The sequence below is a fragment of the Pangasianodon hypophthalmus genome, chromosome 20 (genome assembly GCF_027358585.1).
Source record: "Pangasianodon hypophthalmus isolate fPanHyp1 chromosome 20, fPanHyp1.pri, whole genome shotgun sequence".
NCBI lineage: Eukaryota > Metazoa > Chordata > Actinopteri > Siluriformes > Pangasiidae > Pangasianodon > Pangasianodon hypophthalmus.
Window position 1 is genome coordinate 4,131,323 of NC_069729.1, and position 19,983 is coordinate 4,151,305.

Below are 19,983 nucleotides of genomic sequence, written 5' to 3' on the forward strand. Positions count from 1 at the left end.
TCACTGTTAGTGTATCAGGTGCAAGAGGACAGAACAGTCTTTGAATTCATAAGCTTGTGTATGTGTGTACGGAGAACATTCAGTTGACTTTAACCAGCCCAGACAACCTCAATACAGTCTATCTCAAGCCATAACACACCAGCACCACTGAGACCCCATTACACTGAGATAATCAATGTCCCATATAGTCCATTCATTTGTCTTTGTTGAAAGCATTATTGAGCACATATTCCCCCGCCTCTCTCTAACGTCTGATTGAGTGTGATGAAGGGACTTTGTCCTTTGTCATTGACGTGTGAGGGCTGTGATTTAATATGACGGCTGAGAGTGATAGTTTATGTAGCAGACAGGGAGGGATCGTCTGCCAAATCTATCACATAAACGGGAGGAAACGTTGATTGGACTCCCTGAGGTGACATTTTGTAAGACAAAGCACATCCTTGACCTTTACACTCTGGAATGATAATAAAACAAGAGAAGGATAATACAATGATTTTTTAACATTTAAAAAAATATATGCTCTCAGGTCAATATTAAAAAAAAAGTCATTATGGTATAGTCATACTTTAACAAATTAAATAAAAGTTCTTAAAATTACTGTGGTTTGGCTGTATATATACCTGCACACCTGCTCATTTATGTAGTTATTATCCAATCAGCCAATCATGTGGCATCAGCCACGTGGTTGTTGGCGTCAGATGGGCTGGTTTGAGTATTTCATAAACTGCTGATCTCCTGTGAATTTCACACACAACAGTCTCTAGAGTTTACACAGAATGGTGCAGAAAAAAAAAAAATCCTGTGAGTGGAGGCTCTGCAGGCTGAAAAACCTTGTTGATGAGAAAGATCAGAGGAGAATGGCCAGACTGGTTTGAGCTGACAGGAAGTCTTAACTCAAATAAGCACTCTTTACAACCGTGCTGAGCAGAAAAGCATCTCAGAGCACACAAAACAGGTGATTTTTTTTTCTAATCTTCAGCTGTCTAGTTTGGGTGAGCCTGTGCCCATGATAGCCTCAGATTCTCGTTCTTGGCTGACAGGAGTGGAACCCAGTGTGGTCTTCTGCTGTTGTAGCCCATCCACCTTAAGGTCGATGTTTTGTGCATGCTGAGATGCTTTTCTGTTCACCACATTTGTAAAGAGTGATTATATGAGTTACTATATCCTTCCTGGCAGCTTGAACCAATCTGGCTATTTTCACAGGGATCACACCTTTTCTTCTCTTCTGATGTTTCATGTGAAAGTTTCATGTGAAATTGCTGTCACAAGAACTTCATGTCCTGTTTATTATGTCAGGTTTTTTGTGACACAACATAAAATACTCCAAAGCAGAAGTAAAAGGTTTAGAATTGCTTTTAATGTTAACCTTGTGAAATGTATCACATTTACGTACCACGTGGTACAACATTTACCAATTTACCAAATAAATTTCACAATTGTATTGCTGTAAAATCAAAAGAAATGTGACCTGAAAAATGCTATATCCACTGCTAAGTCTGAAAAATATTCTTTGTGGATTTCAAAGTGTTTCTTACTCTTAACTCATTATAGTGTGAGATAGAGTCTCATAATAATATATTCCTGACTGTACTCTCAGGTTGTGATCATGGAAGTTCAGGGTTTGAAGTCACTCGCTCCCAACCGCATCGTCTACTGCACCATGGAGGTAGAAGGAGGCCAGAAACTCCAGACTGACCAAGCCGAAGCCTCCAAACCCACGTGAGTGTCAAAAAGTTGGCTGACGTTACTGATATAAACACACATGGTCATGGCGTAAACCTTAACTCTATATTACACACTATCCAAGAGTTTTGGATTTAAAGTACATATCCTTCGTGACCTGCTTCATGAGCTTAATGGTAATATTTTAAATGCAATGCCCATCTGGAAAAAAGAAATTGTATTGTTTCAGAAAACATGCGTGTAAAAAAAAAATATTTACTGCGAATTTTATGGTAGAATATAATTGTAAAAATACCATATATTTTTGTTCCTACTATACAGTATCTACTGAAAATATCTACTGGCCACTGCTGCCAAAAAATATTTTAAATATAATTAATAATTTACTAGTAATCTTATTTGTCAACTGAATTTCTATTTTTTTTTTTTTTTATTGTTTTTTTTTGTTTGTTTGTTTGTTTTTTTGCTAAAGGGTATAGGTTGAATTACTAAACTCGCAACTACTAATGCAGTCTGAATAGGGCTTATGTTACAGGTTTTTTAGGTACTCTAGTGGGAGATGAAGCTGTATGTGGATATAAGAACAACATAGCATGGCAAAGCACATTAAAAGTTAATTATAGCTACGTTGATAAAGATGTGCATTATGTGTCTAATGTCATTTAGAAATGTTATTTGTCCATTCTTTAAACTGGACTGGGCGAGTTCATTTCAGGTCGTCCTAAATAGGAAAAATAATTCCCCCAATGTCCATTAGGGCTCGTCTCATGGAGTACTTGTTGAATAATTTATTCAGCTTCTGGCATGTAAACTAGCCACAATACACAGAGATTCGTTTAGCTTTAAATGCGAGCGGTAGTTGTTGTGTGTGCCCTGACTGATCTGATCTTAAATCGAAAATTGTGGATGTGTGTCTGGATGCAATAAGGATCAGGTGAAAACGAGCACTGTACTCATTACTGCTATAGATCTCCCTCACTTCACACACACACAGCTACACGTGTACACACATGTTCACACTCCATGTGGCCGAAGAGGAGTGTGTGAGAGCCAGACAGCCGCTGGGAGACACACCGCATCTGTCTGATCAGACACCTACTGAGCTTCTTCATCGATCCCACCACAACATCACCATAATCAAACGCAGGATTATGCGAGTGTATGTGAGTGAAGAAGAAAAGAGATTAAGATTGATAGTGATTGAGACAGAGAGCATCGAACGTCCAAAAATCAGACACTTTAATAAAAGATGTAACCTGATCTCATGAAAAATTTGAAGAAGTGAGAGCAATTGGGTTGGATTTTGTTCACTTTTATGCAAATGATGTCAAATGAAAAATAAAAAGGTCCACATGCTAACCTCTGTCTCCTTAACTATTAGTAAGTTATTGTATGGCTTGAGTCATGCATATTGTTAGAAATGTTGCTGAATAATAATAATAATAATAAATAATAATAATAAGAAGAAGAATCAGGTCTATATGTTACAGTTACATGCAATTATGGACGGGAAACTTTAAAGACTTTTTTTTCTATAACAAACCGTGAGCTTTTAGCCGAGTGTTGTAGCAGTGCTCACGCTCAGAGACGTTAATAACACTGCCAGAACTTTATCGTTGCCTTCTTTCGCAATGGCACTAATTGCGTACTAAGATCGACAATTTCAGCTCGTATCACGACCAAAGAATTATTTTATGATGTCTTTCGCAACTTTTGTCTGCGACAACATAATCGTAAAAATGTTCATAAAACATTTATATTAGTCTGTTACTTCATAAAGAAAGAAAAAGCAAACAAGCTTGAACGAATCAGTAAGTAAGAGACTCGAATCATTTTAATCCACTGAACTCAGTGAATCAGAAAAAAAGAATCATTTAGCTCAATGGCTTTTTTTTAGCTGCCACTTAGTCAGAGCAAAACTTGGACAGTGAACATGTCTAAGCTATTTTTTTTAAAGCTATTACTTTAATAGCACTGATTTTTTGTTTTTATATCGATATACACTGATCCTAAATCATGCCTAAATCTGTGACGTCTGATGTCAGGCTATAAGTGTCCTCTATAGTGCACTGCGTGGGTTACATGATACATATCTGTGTATCTGTGTGTGTGTGTGTGTGTGTGTGTGTGTGTGTGTGTGTGTGCGTGTGTGTGTATATACACTGTTGTACAGCTATTCAAGTCCAATTGCATGCATTTAATGATGTAACGATCTTGTAAACTCCTTGAACTCTACTTCCTTAGAGGAGCTGGAGTGGCCGCTCGCGTGCGTGTCTGAGTGTGTCTCATAGTTGAAATCATTTATCAGAACGAGTGAATTAATCTCACTGAGACAGAGCTCATTAGTGACTTCGAAATCTGAAGCCTGCTATTATTAATGTAATTGAAATTAATTAATGGTGTTAATGCCATAATGATTCAATGATTCAATGATTCTGGATAGACAGACGTCTTAAAGATATTTTTAAGCATTTTAAGTACATTCATGGCTGTAAACCATTATCTTTTTTTTTTTTTTCATTTTTTTTTGGAAGAGTCAGAAAAAAAAAACATTAACCATGACAATTTACTGTGTGTTAAGTGGAGTGTAATGGATTTTAGTGCTTGATTTTACAGAGTCCTTATTACATATTATACACAGTTTAACAATGATGTAGCAGCTAGTAAAAGAGTTTTTGTACTTAATATGGACGTTATAATTAATTTTTACCTTGTTAGTGCTTATCCCTGGTCATAATGCACACAAGGCATCAGAATCAGTCACATTTTTCCATAATTCCTTTTTTTTTTTTTTTAATGAAAATACAAATATTTTCCCTGGACTTCTCACTACATCACCATGCAAGTGCAGGGAAAGAAACAAAATATCAGCTGATTATATTTGAATGTGTTTCTCACCCAGACCTATTGTTTCACTCAGAAATACATCATATCACAGAAGTTATGAGTTACGAGTTATGAGTATGCGTATGTACAAAATAATCTAACAAATACAATCAAATTTTGTTAATCATTTGTTCCTGTTTACATGAAATTAAGTAATCTGATAATAGCAAAATGATTACTGGTTCAGTCAATAATTATATTTATTGCTAAATATATGATGTTCCAATGTTCTAGATCTGATGTCCTAGATCTAAAGTCTCTTCCCAGCCCAAAAATAATCCCACTAAAGAGGAAGGACTTATGAAAATATGACTTAGGAAAATATATCATCTCAATAACTGGATTACTGAGCTCCTGAAATCTGATTCCAGCTTTAGTATGCTATCAACATGATTGCTTGATTAATCTGATAAAAGTGGAAATCAAATAATTATATTATATTATATTATATTATATTATATTATATTATATTATATTATATTATATTATATTATATTATAAGATTAGTGTACATCAATTGTAATGCAGTTAAAAGCGGAAGGATTGTGAACACTGCATTGTTTGTAAAAATCTTTTTATTTAGTTGTAAATATGTAAAAAGTGGATTTTAATTCCTTTTTCTTCACTAGTTGGTACATTGTAGTTACAGTTATATGCAAAAGTTTGGGCATCTAGATATTGTTCTGCGTACATCAGACACTGACATTTGTGATGAGGTTGCAGGTAAGGTTTTCTTCTGATGACTCTTCCATGCAGATTCCATGCCATATCTTAATGACATTTCGAAAAGTGGAAATTGCTAGTAGTAATCACTTTGATATAACCTTCCCACTTTGATGTAACCTTCCCCTGCTTTGTAGGCATCACTTAGCTTGAGGATCCTCAGTCAGCTGCTTATAGGGGCCCATGGTTGTTGAATGTTAGTGCAAGGTGTGAAGAGTCAGAGAATTTCTTACATTCTGAAATTATCAGCTGACAATTCCTCATGACATTTCTTGACCTGAGTAATGAATCCTAACAAGTCAAATAACACTTCACTAATTAAATTCTGAGACTTTACAGATGGAGTGGTAACTTTCGCACATGCCATAATTATTATTTAATTTTTCTCTATTTTTAGAAAGTTCATCAAATATAAAGTAACTGTGCGTTAACATTTGCAGATAATGTTATTTTTTAAAATAGTTTGCCTCAGAGGGTGTTTACCTCTTTTCACTTCAAAAGTTAACAAAAGGTGTGATTTGTCCAGGGGTGACCAAACTTTTGCATACAACTGTATACAGCTGGTTCTCTATAAAAATGTTATCAAAGCATTTAATAGTGATGCTATTGGTATATTAAGATCCATTCTGCTGGTAGACCTCAGGCTAACTGACTTTTTTGTATTAGCATTTCTGGGTAAAATGTAATTTCAGAAAAACATGTTTCTTCTGGAAATGTCATTTTATTCAGCACGACCTGAAGCAGAACACTGACATTAAATCTCTTTGTAAGCTGCTATTTATTTAAATGTAAATCAACAGGCAGAGAAAAAAAAAATACATCATCGTGCAAACAACCTGCAAGAACTCCGATATCATGGACACACCAGTGGTGATTTAGTGCGCGGGTCAGTGGAGTGTTTAACCTGCTCTCATGGCTATTTGAGGCTTTCTCTCTGCTTCAGCTGGGTACGTTCACTATCAGCCCAGTGCAGACATGTTAAATCTATGCCAAGGTGCATTGAAGCTGGGTTCATGATGACTCTTCCTTAAAGTGTTGCTTCTTCAATTCTTAAATTCTATTCGGGCCAAAGATGCAGTGAAAAAAAACTAATTTTTTTTTTCATTTTCCAAAAGGAAGCTCAGTGAGCTTGACTCTAATTCTTTAAAAGGCTAAAGAAGTCAAGAAGTATTGAGAAAAATAATTTATGAAATTTAAGGGCTTAAGTAAAATATACAAGAAAAAAGTACATATATAATGTTAAATTGGTTTATGTTAAACTCTTTAACATGGAAATATGCACATATATTGTACAAACTTAATGTATATGTACATATATTGTAGGAACCAGCTGAGCAGTCACACAGTCACAGGTAAAAAAAAAAAATCTACTAAGTTCGCCTATGGAACATCACTGATGGAGCCAGAATGAAAGCTTTAGGACGCTGACTTTAAAATATGTACATTCAGTGGACATCCTTATATCGTCTTTCATAGCTTAACTTCTCTTGCATACATTATTCCTTAACATTTATTCTTAAATATAACAAGCCTCGCATATCTCATGTAATAATCAATCAATTAAACGTTTTTATGAATTATTGTGAATTAAAATATCTATCCAGTGTTGTTTAAATCCAGTCTTCTTCCTCATGGCATCTGAGTTTCTCCTGTGTCACTGTCCTATTTTGCTCGTTAGGGGCCTGGATTTTCTGGTAAGATGCAGTGTCTGTTATTTGAGAAATTCTACCCTTACTTTAAATACATTGATCCATGAGCAATTTTTTTCAGTGATCTGGACATTATCTCTCAAAAGATAATGTCCAGATCATATATATTACACATTTACACTTTTACCTGTACACACACACACATACACACCCCTGCCACATGTGTGTCTGATTCCATAAATCATGCACACACTAAAAATCGCTGAGATAATGGTTAGATTGTAAATTAAATCGTACAGTTAAATTGTATTAGTATATAATGTAAAATAAAAGAAAAAAGAAAAAAAGACGGCCTGAGTTATTGGGACAGTGCCCGGGATATAAGTGCTGAAGACGGGACACAAAATAAGACTGTCATTTTATGATTTGTTATTAATACTGATAGGAAGTGTCAGATAGAATTGATTTCACACACACACACACACACACACACACACACACATACACACATGGGCCGTGTGCCCCCGGGCTCACCCCAGGCGTTCTGCAGGGAACTCGGCTGAGAGACGTTGCTATGGAGACCGGTCTCTCTGTGCTCAGATCCCCAGTGCACTGCTGACTGCCCTCTTCATCTCCGGAGATCACACACACACACACACACACACACACACACACACACACAAAATCTACACTTAACACTCTTATATTTAATCACACACTTAAATAAATACTAATGTTTCACACACATGCACACACACACACACACACACACCCTGCATGCATGCACACACATTCTTATACATCCTCATACACAGAGGCTATCACGTATGCACACACATCATATAGCACACGTTCCTACACACACTGAATGTATGTACACCCACACATGCATATATATGAGCAGGTATTGTTTTATTGTCGTATAGCACAGCAGTGACCCTGACGTTGTAGTGTGTGTTGTGTGGGTACAAGTGTATCAGGTGCAGTCTTTATTTACAGCGTCCACTTTATTAGAAACTCTGGGCCTTATTTTTCAGTCTTTTAATAAAGTTGTGTGTAAATGTTTGCGTATGCCAAACCGAGCTAAACAGCAGAAAAACGAAAGTTTAGTAATTTTATTTCTTACTCACGTGAGTATATGACGTGAACTGCACATTTTGTGATGTTAAGTGAAGCTTTTGACCTGTACCTGCATGATTTTATGCCTGATTAGATAACTGCGTGAGTGTGCTGGTGTTCCTGTTAAAGTGGTACATTATTAGAGATTTATGAGGCATTATTATAGAAAACAAAAACATTTATAAAAAAAAAGTGCACCTACTTACAAAGAATTAGAATCCCAGTTATACTGAAGATTGAATGAATATGTGCTTCACAGAAAATATATCTATCATGTGTCAGCCTCAGGCCTTTTTTTAGATGTAAAAACTCCTGCGTTTTTGCATTTCACACACTAAGGTCTCAGCAGGAAGCTTGAGTGAGGTTCTATCATCTAGTGTTGCAGCTTAGTAGGGGAAAAATGAAATAAAAAAAAATGTATAAAGTTCAGATGCTGTAGGGAGCATGAGCTACTCTGACTAGGAGAAGATCAAAAGAGTTGTCATATAACACACACACACACACACACACACACAGAGCTTCAGATCTGGCATCAGACTGTGGAGTTGGAAGTGTAGAGGGACACTCATTAGTCACACACACACACACACACACACACAAACACACACACACACAAAGTCAAAATTAAGCCTAATTAGCAGGAAAGCTATAAACAGGCTCTCCAATAATCATTCTCTCTCTTTCTCTCTCTCTCTCTCTCTCTCTCTCTCTCTTTCTCTAGTTGGGGAACTCAAGGAGATTTCACCACCACACACCCGCTCCCTGCTGTCAAGGTGAAACTGTTCACTGAGAGTACCGGAGTGTTGGCACTGGAAGATAAAGAGCTGGGACGGGTAAAAAAAAAAAAAAAACAAAAAAAGGCACACAAAAAAAAACCCCACAAACACACATTTTTGTCTTCCTATCCTCATGAGGGCCTCCCATTTACATGCTGATTAATGCTATGTCTACACCAAAAGCTGAGCCTCACCTTCACCTTAATTAAGTGTTTGTGTGTGTGTGTTTGTGTGTGTGTATTCACAGTGAGTTGGTTTATATTTTATATGTCGTAAGTGATGTCACATAACAGTAATCCAAACCAGATAGCCCTCAGTAGGCTACAAGGATAGCTTTATTCTACATAAGCAATGCTCTTCTTCCATGAGCTGATCTGAAAGCAGTGCATTTGTATCTCTGATGCTGCTTTACGCTAAGGTTAAGGTGATTAACACAAATTGACTGGCCCTGGATCAGTGAGCATCTCGTTATGACTCTGAATCTGAGCAGACTGCTCTCCCTGCTGTACAGCAGAACACATTACAAGGCTGAGAGGCTGTTATGGACATTATAAATGTTTTGAGGTTGAATGCTGAAGAATAAACATCATCCTCTACTGATACCTAAGCTATAGATAGTATGTATTAGTAAATTTTTTTACTTCTGTGACTCAAATGCTTATCATATTGAGCATTAATGAACAGGGAGCCAAGAGAGCAGAACTGTCTGTGTTCTCAGGGTGAGAGGGATGGCATACTCTCTCTCAATCACAGAGACGCTAGCCAATCTGTGAGCTGAGTTATGTGGAAGAGGGCGGATAGCGCTTTCATCTGAGTGTGTTACACCGCCCTGTGAGGCCGTACGGGCAGCGGTTTGAACAGCCATTGGCTGGCTTCTTTGAGGAAGCACGTGTTAGCATTCACTCTCCCCGGCTGATAGCTGTCGTTTGATAAATAAATAAAAATTTAAATAAAGCCCTTGGATGAGATCATTGTCTCAAAATGCTTAACATATCGCACATCATGATCCTGAGACAATTCAAAAATACCCTTAAGGAATGCTGTAAAATTGAATTGTTTCTCCTCTGCACGCAGGTTGTTTTACATCCGACTCCCAACAGCCCCAAGCAGTCCGAGTTACACAAGATGACGGTGTCTAAAGGCTGCGCGGACAGCGACCTGAAGATTAAACTTGCTGTACGCATGGACAAACCTCAGAACATGAAACACTGTGGGTGAGTATGAAATCAACTCTCTGAACAAATGCATGTCTATGAAGCTGTTTTTGGTTAGCTTATTTATTTAAAATAAGAAGAATCCCTTAAAACTCCTTAAACCTCTAATATAGTTCTTTAATAGAGAATGCTCGACCGTTTATTGTCTTCTGGCGCCATCTAGTGGCCAATATTAGCCCATAACAGGTTCTTACTCAGGACAGATTTATTTTAGGAACACAATCCATCTATTCAAATATTAGGCTTATTATATAGATGTGTACAGTAATATTCTGGCTATTTATTACAGCGATAGAGCTTTATTATTTAGAACTTTCCACCAACAGAACATATTGAGTTACTGAGGTTTGGATTAAACCTTAAACATTCAATTCAAGTGACCAGTCAAACAGGCTAATAATAATAAAAATAATTAACAATAAATATATTAATTTGGTAAACATTGTCTGTAATTTCCACCACTTTAACAAAAAAAAAAAAAAATTACAGATGGATATATTTCACAGACACAACTTTGAGAAGCTCTGGTCTAAAATTCTTTTCTAGAGAAAAAAAAAAATCACTTTTGACTATTTATTGTCTTTTGGCGCCATCTACTGGACAACATTATACTGCAAAACATACATGTGAGCCTTTCAATCTAATAAAATTTGCTAAATTGGCCTTTTTCTACAATCACTCTAGTCTTATAGTATTGTATAAGAATATAAAATAAATGATTTGCTTGTTAACAATACAAGCAAATCATTTACTATAGACTTAAACTTTTCTGTACACACACACATTCACTCAAGATCACCACAATTTAATTTTTTTTTTAATTTCCACTATTGCTTTGACAAGTCAGACAGTTTAACCAGTTTCTAATTATGAATAGTTATATGCTGACTAAATATGACTGAAATATGAAAATTTATTAAAGTGTCTAAACGTCACTAGGAGATAGTAGGTATGTTTTTAGCGTAAGATTGGTAAGATAGATGAGATGAAAAAAAGCATGTTGCATGGATGAACAAGCTAAAAGCAAGCACTGCATACATGTAACATCTAACTCCAATGATCTAGACATAATAAATGAAGTCAAGTCACATTTATGTGCTGTACAATAAAGTCTGGTCATTTCAAGCCTATTTCAGTCATGAAATAAACTATGAATGAAATGATATTAATCAATAACAGCAGATGAAAGGACGGGATAAAACAGAAGTCCAGTAATGTTTTGTATAATATGTGAGGACTAACACACTTGGGGTGTGCTGTTATAGGAAAATAATCCACAACCTGGGTGGTGTGATGTGGCCCAGCGTGAAGTGGTGTTACACCCCAAAGTGGATCGTTTTCTTATAACAGCACGTGCCTGAAGTGTTTTATTCCTCTTACACCACAGCGATTTGCCAACGATTACAATATTTTATTTATTAATGAACAAAATGTCATGCTTTTTAACTGTTTGTGGTTACATTTAATGTTGTGGAGTATGGACAAAACAAGTTATTTCCTGTTCATTACATTATAGCAGCTATAAACGGTCATTCCCTCACCATCCTCTCTTTATTTCTCTCTCTTGGAGTTAATAAGATAAAAAAAAACCTCCAGTGTGTCATGTTACCGAGACACCACAAAGCACAAAGCTCTCTGTCCTGAAAAAGTGCTGAACCTGGAGACTTCTTTCATAAATGCTAAATAAACACCTCCTTACAGAAAACTTCATAAATACTTTAGAAATGATAATGTATTCTAACAAGCATTAATATAGATTTGTTGTGAGATGCTGTTATAAAAAAAAAAATTCAACAGTTTAAGAATTCAACACAACTATATCTAATGTTCTGTATATACACTAGTATACAATAGTGTTTTATACAAATACCAATTTGTGATACATAGTAAGTGTTTAATCTGTATTTGTCCTGCAGAGGGCAGCACACACACACACACACACACACACACACACACACACACACACACACACACACACACACACACACACACTAAACTCCTCACAAACACTACAACTCTGTTTTGTTGTGCCAATAACTAGCACGGTTTTGCGACAAGTACGACAATTATGTCTGTTATAACACACATAAGAACTCTATTTGAAAACCGACTCCAAACTGTTAGAGCTGTTAATATCCAACATTCAGCTTTTTCCTGTTGTTTGCCCGGGAGGCGTGTGTGAGGTGTGTGTGAGGAGTGTGTGAGGAGTGTGCTGTGTGGCGTACAGTGTAATCTTACACCTGTCTTTACACCTGTGCTGTGATCATGTGCAGATACCTTTGGGCCATCGGAAAAAACGTGTGGAAGAGGTGGAAGAAGAGGTTCTTTGTCTTGGTGCAGGTATGTACTGGGCTTTAGATTTATATTTATTCCTTTTTTTTAAACACTTGTGTCTCTGTGGATAGAGAGCGAGCTCGTCTCCTGCTACTACAGCCTGCCGTCTCAGCTTCATCTGATCACTGTGTCACGCAAGTAATGTTCAGTAGAGCAGATCTGATCTGTACATTGTGATGAAAAGTTTCAGCAGTGAGGCAGACTCTCAGGTGGGCATGTGCTTGCAAACGACTTGCTTATTTATTTATTTATTTATTTATTTGCGCTTACTTTATATACCACCTTTCCACTTCCAAAGGTTGCTTTACTAAGAGAGTAATAAGGTGTAATAATAATAATAATAATTATAATACTAATAATAATAATAATTTTAGTGATAATCAGTTAATTATTTAATTATTTAATTACTTATTCATTAATTAATTTATTTGAATTTAATATACAGTATATACCACCTTTTAAACACACAAGGTTACCTCACAAAGTAATTAAAAAAATAATAAAAATAAAAATAAATAAATAAATAAATAATAATAATAATAATAATTGTTGTTAATTGGTTGTATATTATTTATTTATTTATGTATTCAATTTGTATAGTGCCTTTCTAACACCCAATCATCATTCAACACATAAAATAACTGAAATAGACATAAAACAGAATATAACAGAAAATAAGCTTAAAAAAAGTGAAAAATAATATAACATGCAACATTGGATTTTGGATTTCATATACATGAATGTATATATAGCTGTTTTTTTTATTATTTTGATCAAACAGAAAGCATGTAAAACAATTATTATAATAATAAAATATAAAATCTGCACATGCCTATTTGTCTAAGAGCGAGGAGATGACAGCCGAGTGTTGGAGAAAAGCGAACACAGCCCACTCACACACACACACACATACACACACACACACACACGTCTGCCACATGCTCCCGGCCACATGTTCAACAAACTGCCACAGTTGACCTGTGTGTGTGTGTGTGTGGGCATGCAAGTGAAAACATTCCAGCATGCCCTGTTCGTTCATGTTTCTGAGCATCCTCAGAACGTGCGTCACTGTGCTTTTTCTACTGCTCTATGTGGTCCTGTATATCTTCTGTTTATTTTCTGTTTTGTTTCACACATCTCTTTTTTTTTGACAGTGTCTTCTGGTTTTTGTCATGATGGGTCTTGTGGAAGCGGTCTGGTGAACGTGTGTTACTCCATCTGTCGCTTGAACGTGGGGTTTAAATGCTGTAGAGCTCAGACAGAGATGAAGTGGTTGAGTTTTAGTATTCCTCCTTCTGCGTGGTCTGATCAAGTCATCGACATGCACAGGTCACACACAGCGGTCATTCCACTCCATCAGGTGATTTCAGGTCATGTGATTGGCTCATTTTTAGTGAGTGGAACCTGGAGCTGTGACACTGTCTATTGTAAAGAGCTCTTCAAAAACAGGGAATGGAAATAAATACATATTTCACATGAGTAGATGTGTAACTCTTCTTGTATGAAATATACATTTAACTCAGCTAGTGATCCATTACAATACGATTTAGAGTTATACCGAGGACTTACAATGTGATATTTCAGCAGTGTAAAGCCACGCCTCCTTTTACAAGCCCTGAGGTCACGCCTCTTTCACTGTGACTGATGGACACACACCTCTTTTATGTGACTGACAAGCAGAGAAGCTTTCACTGTGACTGAGAGGCACAGAGGCCACGCCTCCTTCATTGTGACAGAGACAATGCCACAGTTATTGCAAGAATGCCACGCCTATTTTATTACACAGAAGCCACACCTCTTTTATTACACAGAGGCCACACCTCCTTTATCACACAGAGGTGACATCTCCTTTATTACGCATAGGCCACACCTCCACACCTCCTTTCCTGTGACTGACTGGCACACAGGCCACACCTCCTTTCTTGGGACTGAGAGGCACATAGGCCACACCTCTTTTCTTGGGACTGACAGGCACATAGGCCACACCTCTTTTCCTGGGACTGACAGGCACATAGGCCACACCTCCTTTCTTGGGACTGACAGGCACATAGGCCACACCTCTTTTCCTGGGAATGACAAGCACATAGGCCACACCTCTTTTCCTGGGACTAACAGGCACATAGGCCACGCCTCTTTTCCTGGGACTGACAGGCACATAGGCCATGCCTCTTTTCCTGGGACTAACAGGCACATAGGCCATGCCTCTTTTCCTGGGACTGACAGGCACATAGGACAGACCTATTTTCCTGGGATTGGCAGGCACATAGGCCACACCTCTTTTCCTGGGACTGACAGGCACATAGGCCACGCCTCCTTCGCAGTAATGATTAATAAGTGAATTATTGCACAGCTCTGTGTATCTCAGGTCTCTGGCTGTGAGTCTTCTCTCCTGGCCCTGCACTCACTCTGCACGGGTTTATTTCAGGTCAGAGACACTCATTACCATGAAATTGTTCAGAAGTGTTTAATTACAGGCTGTGTGGAGCAGTTACAGCTGAGAGGCACAGGCCAGCGTTTACAAGACCATTACAGACCAAGTGTCAGGAGTGTAACTGTACACTCTGAGTATCGTGCAGTCAGAGATTCATGCCGCGCTTTTCCTAAATTAAACGCTGTTGTCTTGCAGTTTTAAAAATGTATTTGAGATTGTTCCTATTGTGCATTGTGAGAGTTAAAACCTCAGATTTCTATTTTTTTAACAGGAAAAAATAAGATGAGAATGTGATCAGCTCCAAAGCCAAACTAAGCCTCAGTGGGGTCATACACATCTAAACGCGGTTTGAACGTGATCTCTATATCCTTTACTGAGGTTTTATTTTTTAGCATTTTCCTCTTCTTCTTCTTCTTCTTCTGTTTCATCTTCACCATCATTATCATCAACTTCTTCTAGTCCTTTGCCTTTGTTGTTTTCTTCTAATTATTCTTTCTTCTTCTTCTTCTTCATGTTCTTTTTCTTCTTTTCCTCCTCCTTCTTCATATTTCCAGCACTCTGTACTTCTGTTCCTGTGTGGCTTTGAGCTCCCAGTGGCGTTGGCTAAACCGAAGGCGTAAGGCAAATATTTATGATGCAAAGTGAAGTCTAATTATTCTGCAGTCTGGAGGCGACGCTGCAGAACAGCTGGCTGTCTAACCCCCATGACACACACACACACACACACACACACACACTCCCCTCTTCTTCTGTCTCTTCATCTCTTCATAACGTTGTAGCTTGCTCACTCAGTCTCGAGTCTGTGAATATGTTAATGCCTGTGAGTGACCAGGGGCGTCTCTTCTCAGCCAGTAATATCTCATTGATTGCAGCCCGCCTACGCTCACTCTCTTCTCTCTCTCTCTCTCTCCCACGCACAATGCAATTTATAGAGCAACAACAACAATGGCGAGGTCATTTAAAAGGCCGAAGCATACCAGGCTAATCAGGGAGCCAGAGTCATTTAAAATCCTTTAACTGTCGGTTTGACAGCAGGTCAGCCGAGCACGGGGAGTCTCGAACTTTAGCACCCCGGTGTGACGGGGGGAGGGAGGCTTGGCGGGAGGAAAAGGGGTGTGCGGTGTCCCCGAGGCACCTGCTTGCTGCGGAGACGGTTTGAGAGCCAGGAGGCAAAGCGAGCCCTGTCGTCACACACATGACATTGAATTGATGGTGTCACTCTGAGTGCAGGGTGAGAGGGAGACGCCACTTACAGGGCGAGTCAGATTGATACGCACGGCCCTGATATGACAGAGGAAGGGTTGATGGGAGAGGGTCGCCTGGCTCACATTCACATTCACTCATCCATCACTCATGTTTGATTGGCAGGATTTAAGGCAAGCTCCCGATCCGTACCCAGGGTGCGTGAGACAACTTGTCTCCATACACACATTGCTTAAACCCTACCTAGTAGGGATGTAACCAAATCCGAATACATTATACAGATCGAACAGATAACATATACAACTGTATACAAATACAGATACGAATAGGAGGTGCACATTTGTTTTTTTATTTATTTTTCAGAAAGCTTGCCAGAAAGGTTCACAGGGCATCTGGTTGAGACTTGATGTGTACATCAGGATGCAGCAAAATAGTCATGTGATTGGGAGATTTTACTCTCATTCCGGCACGAGCGGTAAGAGGTGATTCTAGGGACAATGGGGGCCCCAGGTCGGAAAATGCAAGGGGCCCTCGGAATAGTTTTTTCCCTCTTCATTGCCGTGAATCAATACCAATGAGGATACCGTGTGAAAGTGTTAGCTTTATATTCTACATACTAGATGGAGTGCTAGGTAAAATTTCCGAAATAGCCAAACTATCGTTACATCATATAAGCATCAGCGCAGCACCTTTGATAAAGTGATGGCTTTTATACAATCTGTATACTATAAAAGCCCAAGCTATCAAGACAATGTGAGCAAATTCTACTGAGAAAGCTAGCTAAATAATAAACATTACATGCGCCGAACTGAGCACCGACTCTCGTGCTAGCGTTACGTTACTTTAAGGCTTAGCAAACAGTTCAATTGTCATCTGTAATTATTTCATAATACTGCAGTTCTGCTCCCTCTTTTCCTCTACTTCTTGTTTTCTTGTTCTTTTCTGGCTTCCAGACAGGTAAGTTTGCTTCATTTTGAAAAGCACAGCAATTCAAAATCACCCGCGTGCTAGCGAAATGGTGAAAAGCGAAACCTTTTAAGGTGGTTCCTGGTATAGCGTAGTATATTATGAATCAGAGGTTTGGAGGAGTCCATAGTTTAAGATTTGACATTTTCACTGACTTAGTGTTGGCTTTCAGGGGATCCTCAGAACCAAGACTATTGCCTGACATGTTGCCTATTCACATCTGCACAGTGCATTTACATAGAAACACGCATGATGGTTTAAATTAGACTGCAAGTTTGTTAATATTTTGGGAAGTAGAACCAACTAAAAAATCAAAAATTTGCCACAGACAGTGCTGGCATTTCTACTTCAGGGTTTCTGTTTTCCCAGTGTTCTCCAGTGTTTCTGAGAGCATGGTGAAAAAAAACCTTATGGTTTAAACCACGCCCAGTTTGGGTTCAAATCTGAACAGATACAAATATTTTGATCACGATACAGATACAGTTACAAAGAGCTGCATTGTGTTACACCACTACTACCAAAGGAGCATCGGTGGATCTGAGACGTCCATCAGCATCCGTTAATGGGTCAGTTTTGGCTAACAAATCAACGTTGTCATAAGCAGATATTTGCTCAGTCCTTGTTTTTGGTCTATTTTTGAGTTTGACAGCTTATATATGATTATAGTTGTTACAAATTCCCCTTCTCAACACTCATTGTGTTTCTCTGCATGGCAAGCATTGTGTGCTCATGATTGTTTCCTAGTTCACAATGTGCTTTTGCTATAAGTTTGGTTTTATTTTCTCCTCCACTTTGGGTGTGTGTAACCTAACATCACCCGGGGCTTGCTTCATGTTAGTCATCTTGTGTACAGTATATATTACTGGTTTATGTTCCATGTCATTACATGCGTCACACATTCATGCTGTCAATGCTAAATGCTGCTCTCATGTTATGTTTTGAGTTCACTCCATGTGCTTTGTGTTGGTCTGTTATCTAATGTGTGCGCCTGTTCTGAGTTCAAACCTTGATTAGTTTGTCTTTATATACCCTCATTTTCCTTTGTTTTGTGCTGAAATCTCATTCATTGTACATAAGTGTGCATTTCTGAGCTTTGTTTCATGCAGTTCCTTGTTGGTCATATGACTTCCTGGTTTTATATTTTCCTTGTTGTTAATGGATTATTCTAATTTATTGTTTACTGACCCGCACAATGGACTTGAACGATGATTATTGGATTTATCCAAATAAACAAACACACTCAATTTATATGTTGCCGCATGGTACACTGTGTTCTTGTTACTCTTGTGTAGTTGTTTCAGATGTGTTATTTTGAGTGTTGGGTTGTTAATACAGATGTTATTAAAAACCTTCGTGTAGCTATTTCCCGTATTTCCTGATTGTGAGTCATATTCGTTTGGTGGTCTTTCAACATTCTTAGTACTGTTTGTCTTTAATAGTTTGCACTTGTATACTGTAGTGATTTATAATCACACTATCCGGTTTTACCCAGAAGAGCATGAGTTCCCGTTTGAGTCTGGTTTTTCTAAAGGTTTCTTCCTCAAGTCCTCGTCTCAGGGAATTTTTCCTCACCACTGGCTCGTTACTGATCCAAATCTGTGCATTTTTTATATTAACCTCATACTGTTCTCATCTTCAGGTCAGTCAGTACACCTTCGCCATGTGCAGCTACAGAGAGAAGAAGGCAGAACCTGTGGAGCTTCTCCAACTGGATGGATACACTGTGGACTACACCGACCCTCAGCCAGGTAACTCCAACCAACCCATCTCAATGCTTCTTTGTTTTATACATGGCACCTTTTCCCAATCCACAATCTAAGAAACATAAAGCTACTGTAAGAGATCACTCTTTTCCAGGGTGGAAATTGCTTTTTCAGTTTATGGGAGCAGCAACAGAAAGGGTACGAAGCTAAAAAAGAACTTGTAGGGTTATAGTTTGTAGGTTTACAGCTCAAAATCATATAGCCTAATCATAAAAACTGTACAGTAAATACTAACATTATACTTCATGTAGACACGGTTTCTGAAATCTGTGAGTATTTGTGCTCTTGATGTGAAAAACTCTATTTCTATAGATAGACTTGTTTCACCTTTCTGGATTGTATGAGAGCATGAGAGCAAGAGAGTTGTGATTTTAAAAAAGGGGGAGATATCTCAAATATTTTTTGAGAGTTAAAAAATGCAAATAATTAAAAAAAATTATAAATATTTTATTTAATTGATGATGGAATTTTTGGATTATTTTTTAAAGTTTTTGTTATATTTTAAAAAGCATAACAATTGTAAATTTGACCCAATTAATTGTTTAGGGCTTCTGTATGCAGATGTATGTGTGTATATGGTTGAAATGTTGAACACTACCTTCTTCAGACCAACAGGCTTATGACAAAACTTAATTTCAGTTCTTTTAGAACAATTTTTCTGGTGATTATTTTTGCTAAGTTACATTTTTACTCAGTTGATACGTGTGGTTTAACACATACTATTTAAAGCTGTGAAAACGTGAAAACATTAAAATAAGCTGTTGTGTGTAGTTGTAAAAAGAAATGCACTTGAAATATTTGGAATTCTTCATACTGTACTGTTTTAGATTGTAGTCACATCGGTTAACGTATGTAAGCTTGTAACGCAGTGTTAATTGTGTTATCTTTTAATGAAGAATGCTTGAGATTGATCTGTTTGCAATACGCTATTATCCCCGTTAAATAAGAACATAATTTTTTAGACTGATATTAGTGAAACGTGATGAAATCATGTTCAGAATTTTCATAATCAGTATTTATTTTAGCAGAATGTTCACTGTACTGTGGATTTCTCTTCATCAGCTCCTCTACATTAATGCTCAGAGATGATTTATTAGGCTTAATTAAACTCAGTGGCTCTTGACACATTAGAAATTAGGCTTCATCTTTATGAATTAGACTTAAAAATGGTGAAGGTGTATAATTCAGGTTTTGTCTTACAAAAATCTGATTAATTATTTGTTATTGTAAAATATT

The 19,983-nt window shown here is 37.6% G+C and overlaps 1 protein-coding gene across 9 annotated transcripts in view; it reads left to right on the plus strand.

Annotated features, from left to right (window-relative positions):
- Positions 1–19,983, plus strand: part of cadpsa (Ca2+-dependent activator protein for secretion a) — a 128,943-nt gene that overhangs the window by 53,229 nt on the left and 55,731 nt on the right. For all 9 annotated transcript variants that reach the window (XM_053227190.1, XM_053227192.1, XM_053227186.1 and 6 more), the window contains 5 exons: positions 1,598–1,719; positions 8,782–8,893; positions 9,911–10,050; positions 12,324–12,390; positions 18,624–18,732. In XM_053227190.1, the coding sequence (XP_053083165.1) occupies positions 1,598–1,719; positions 8,782–8,893; positions 9,911–10,050; positions 12,324–12,390; positions 18,624–18,732 (550 nt within the window). The remainder of the gene's footprint in view (positions 1–1,597; positions 1,720–8,781; positions 8,894–9,910; positions 10,051–12,323; positions 12,391–18,623; positions 18,733–19,983) is intronic.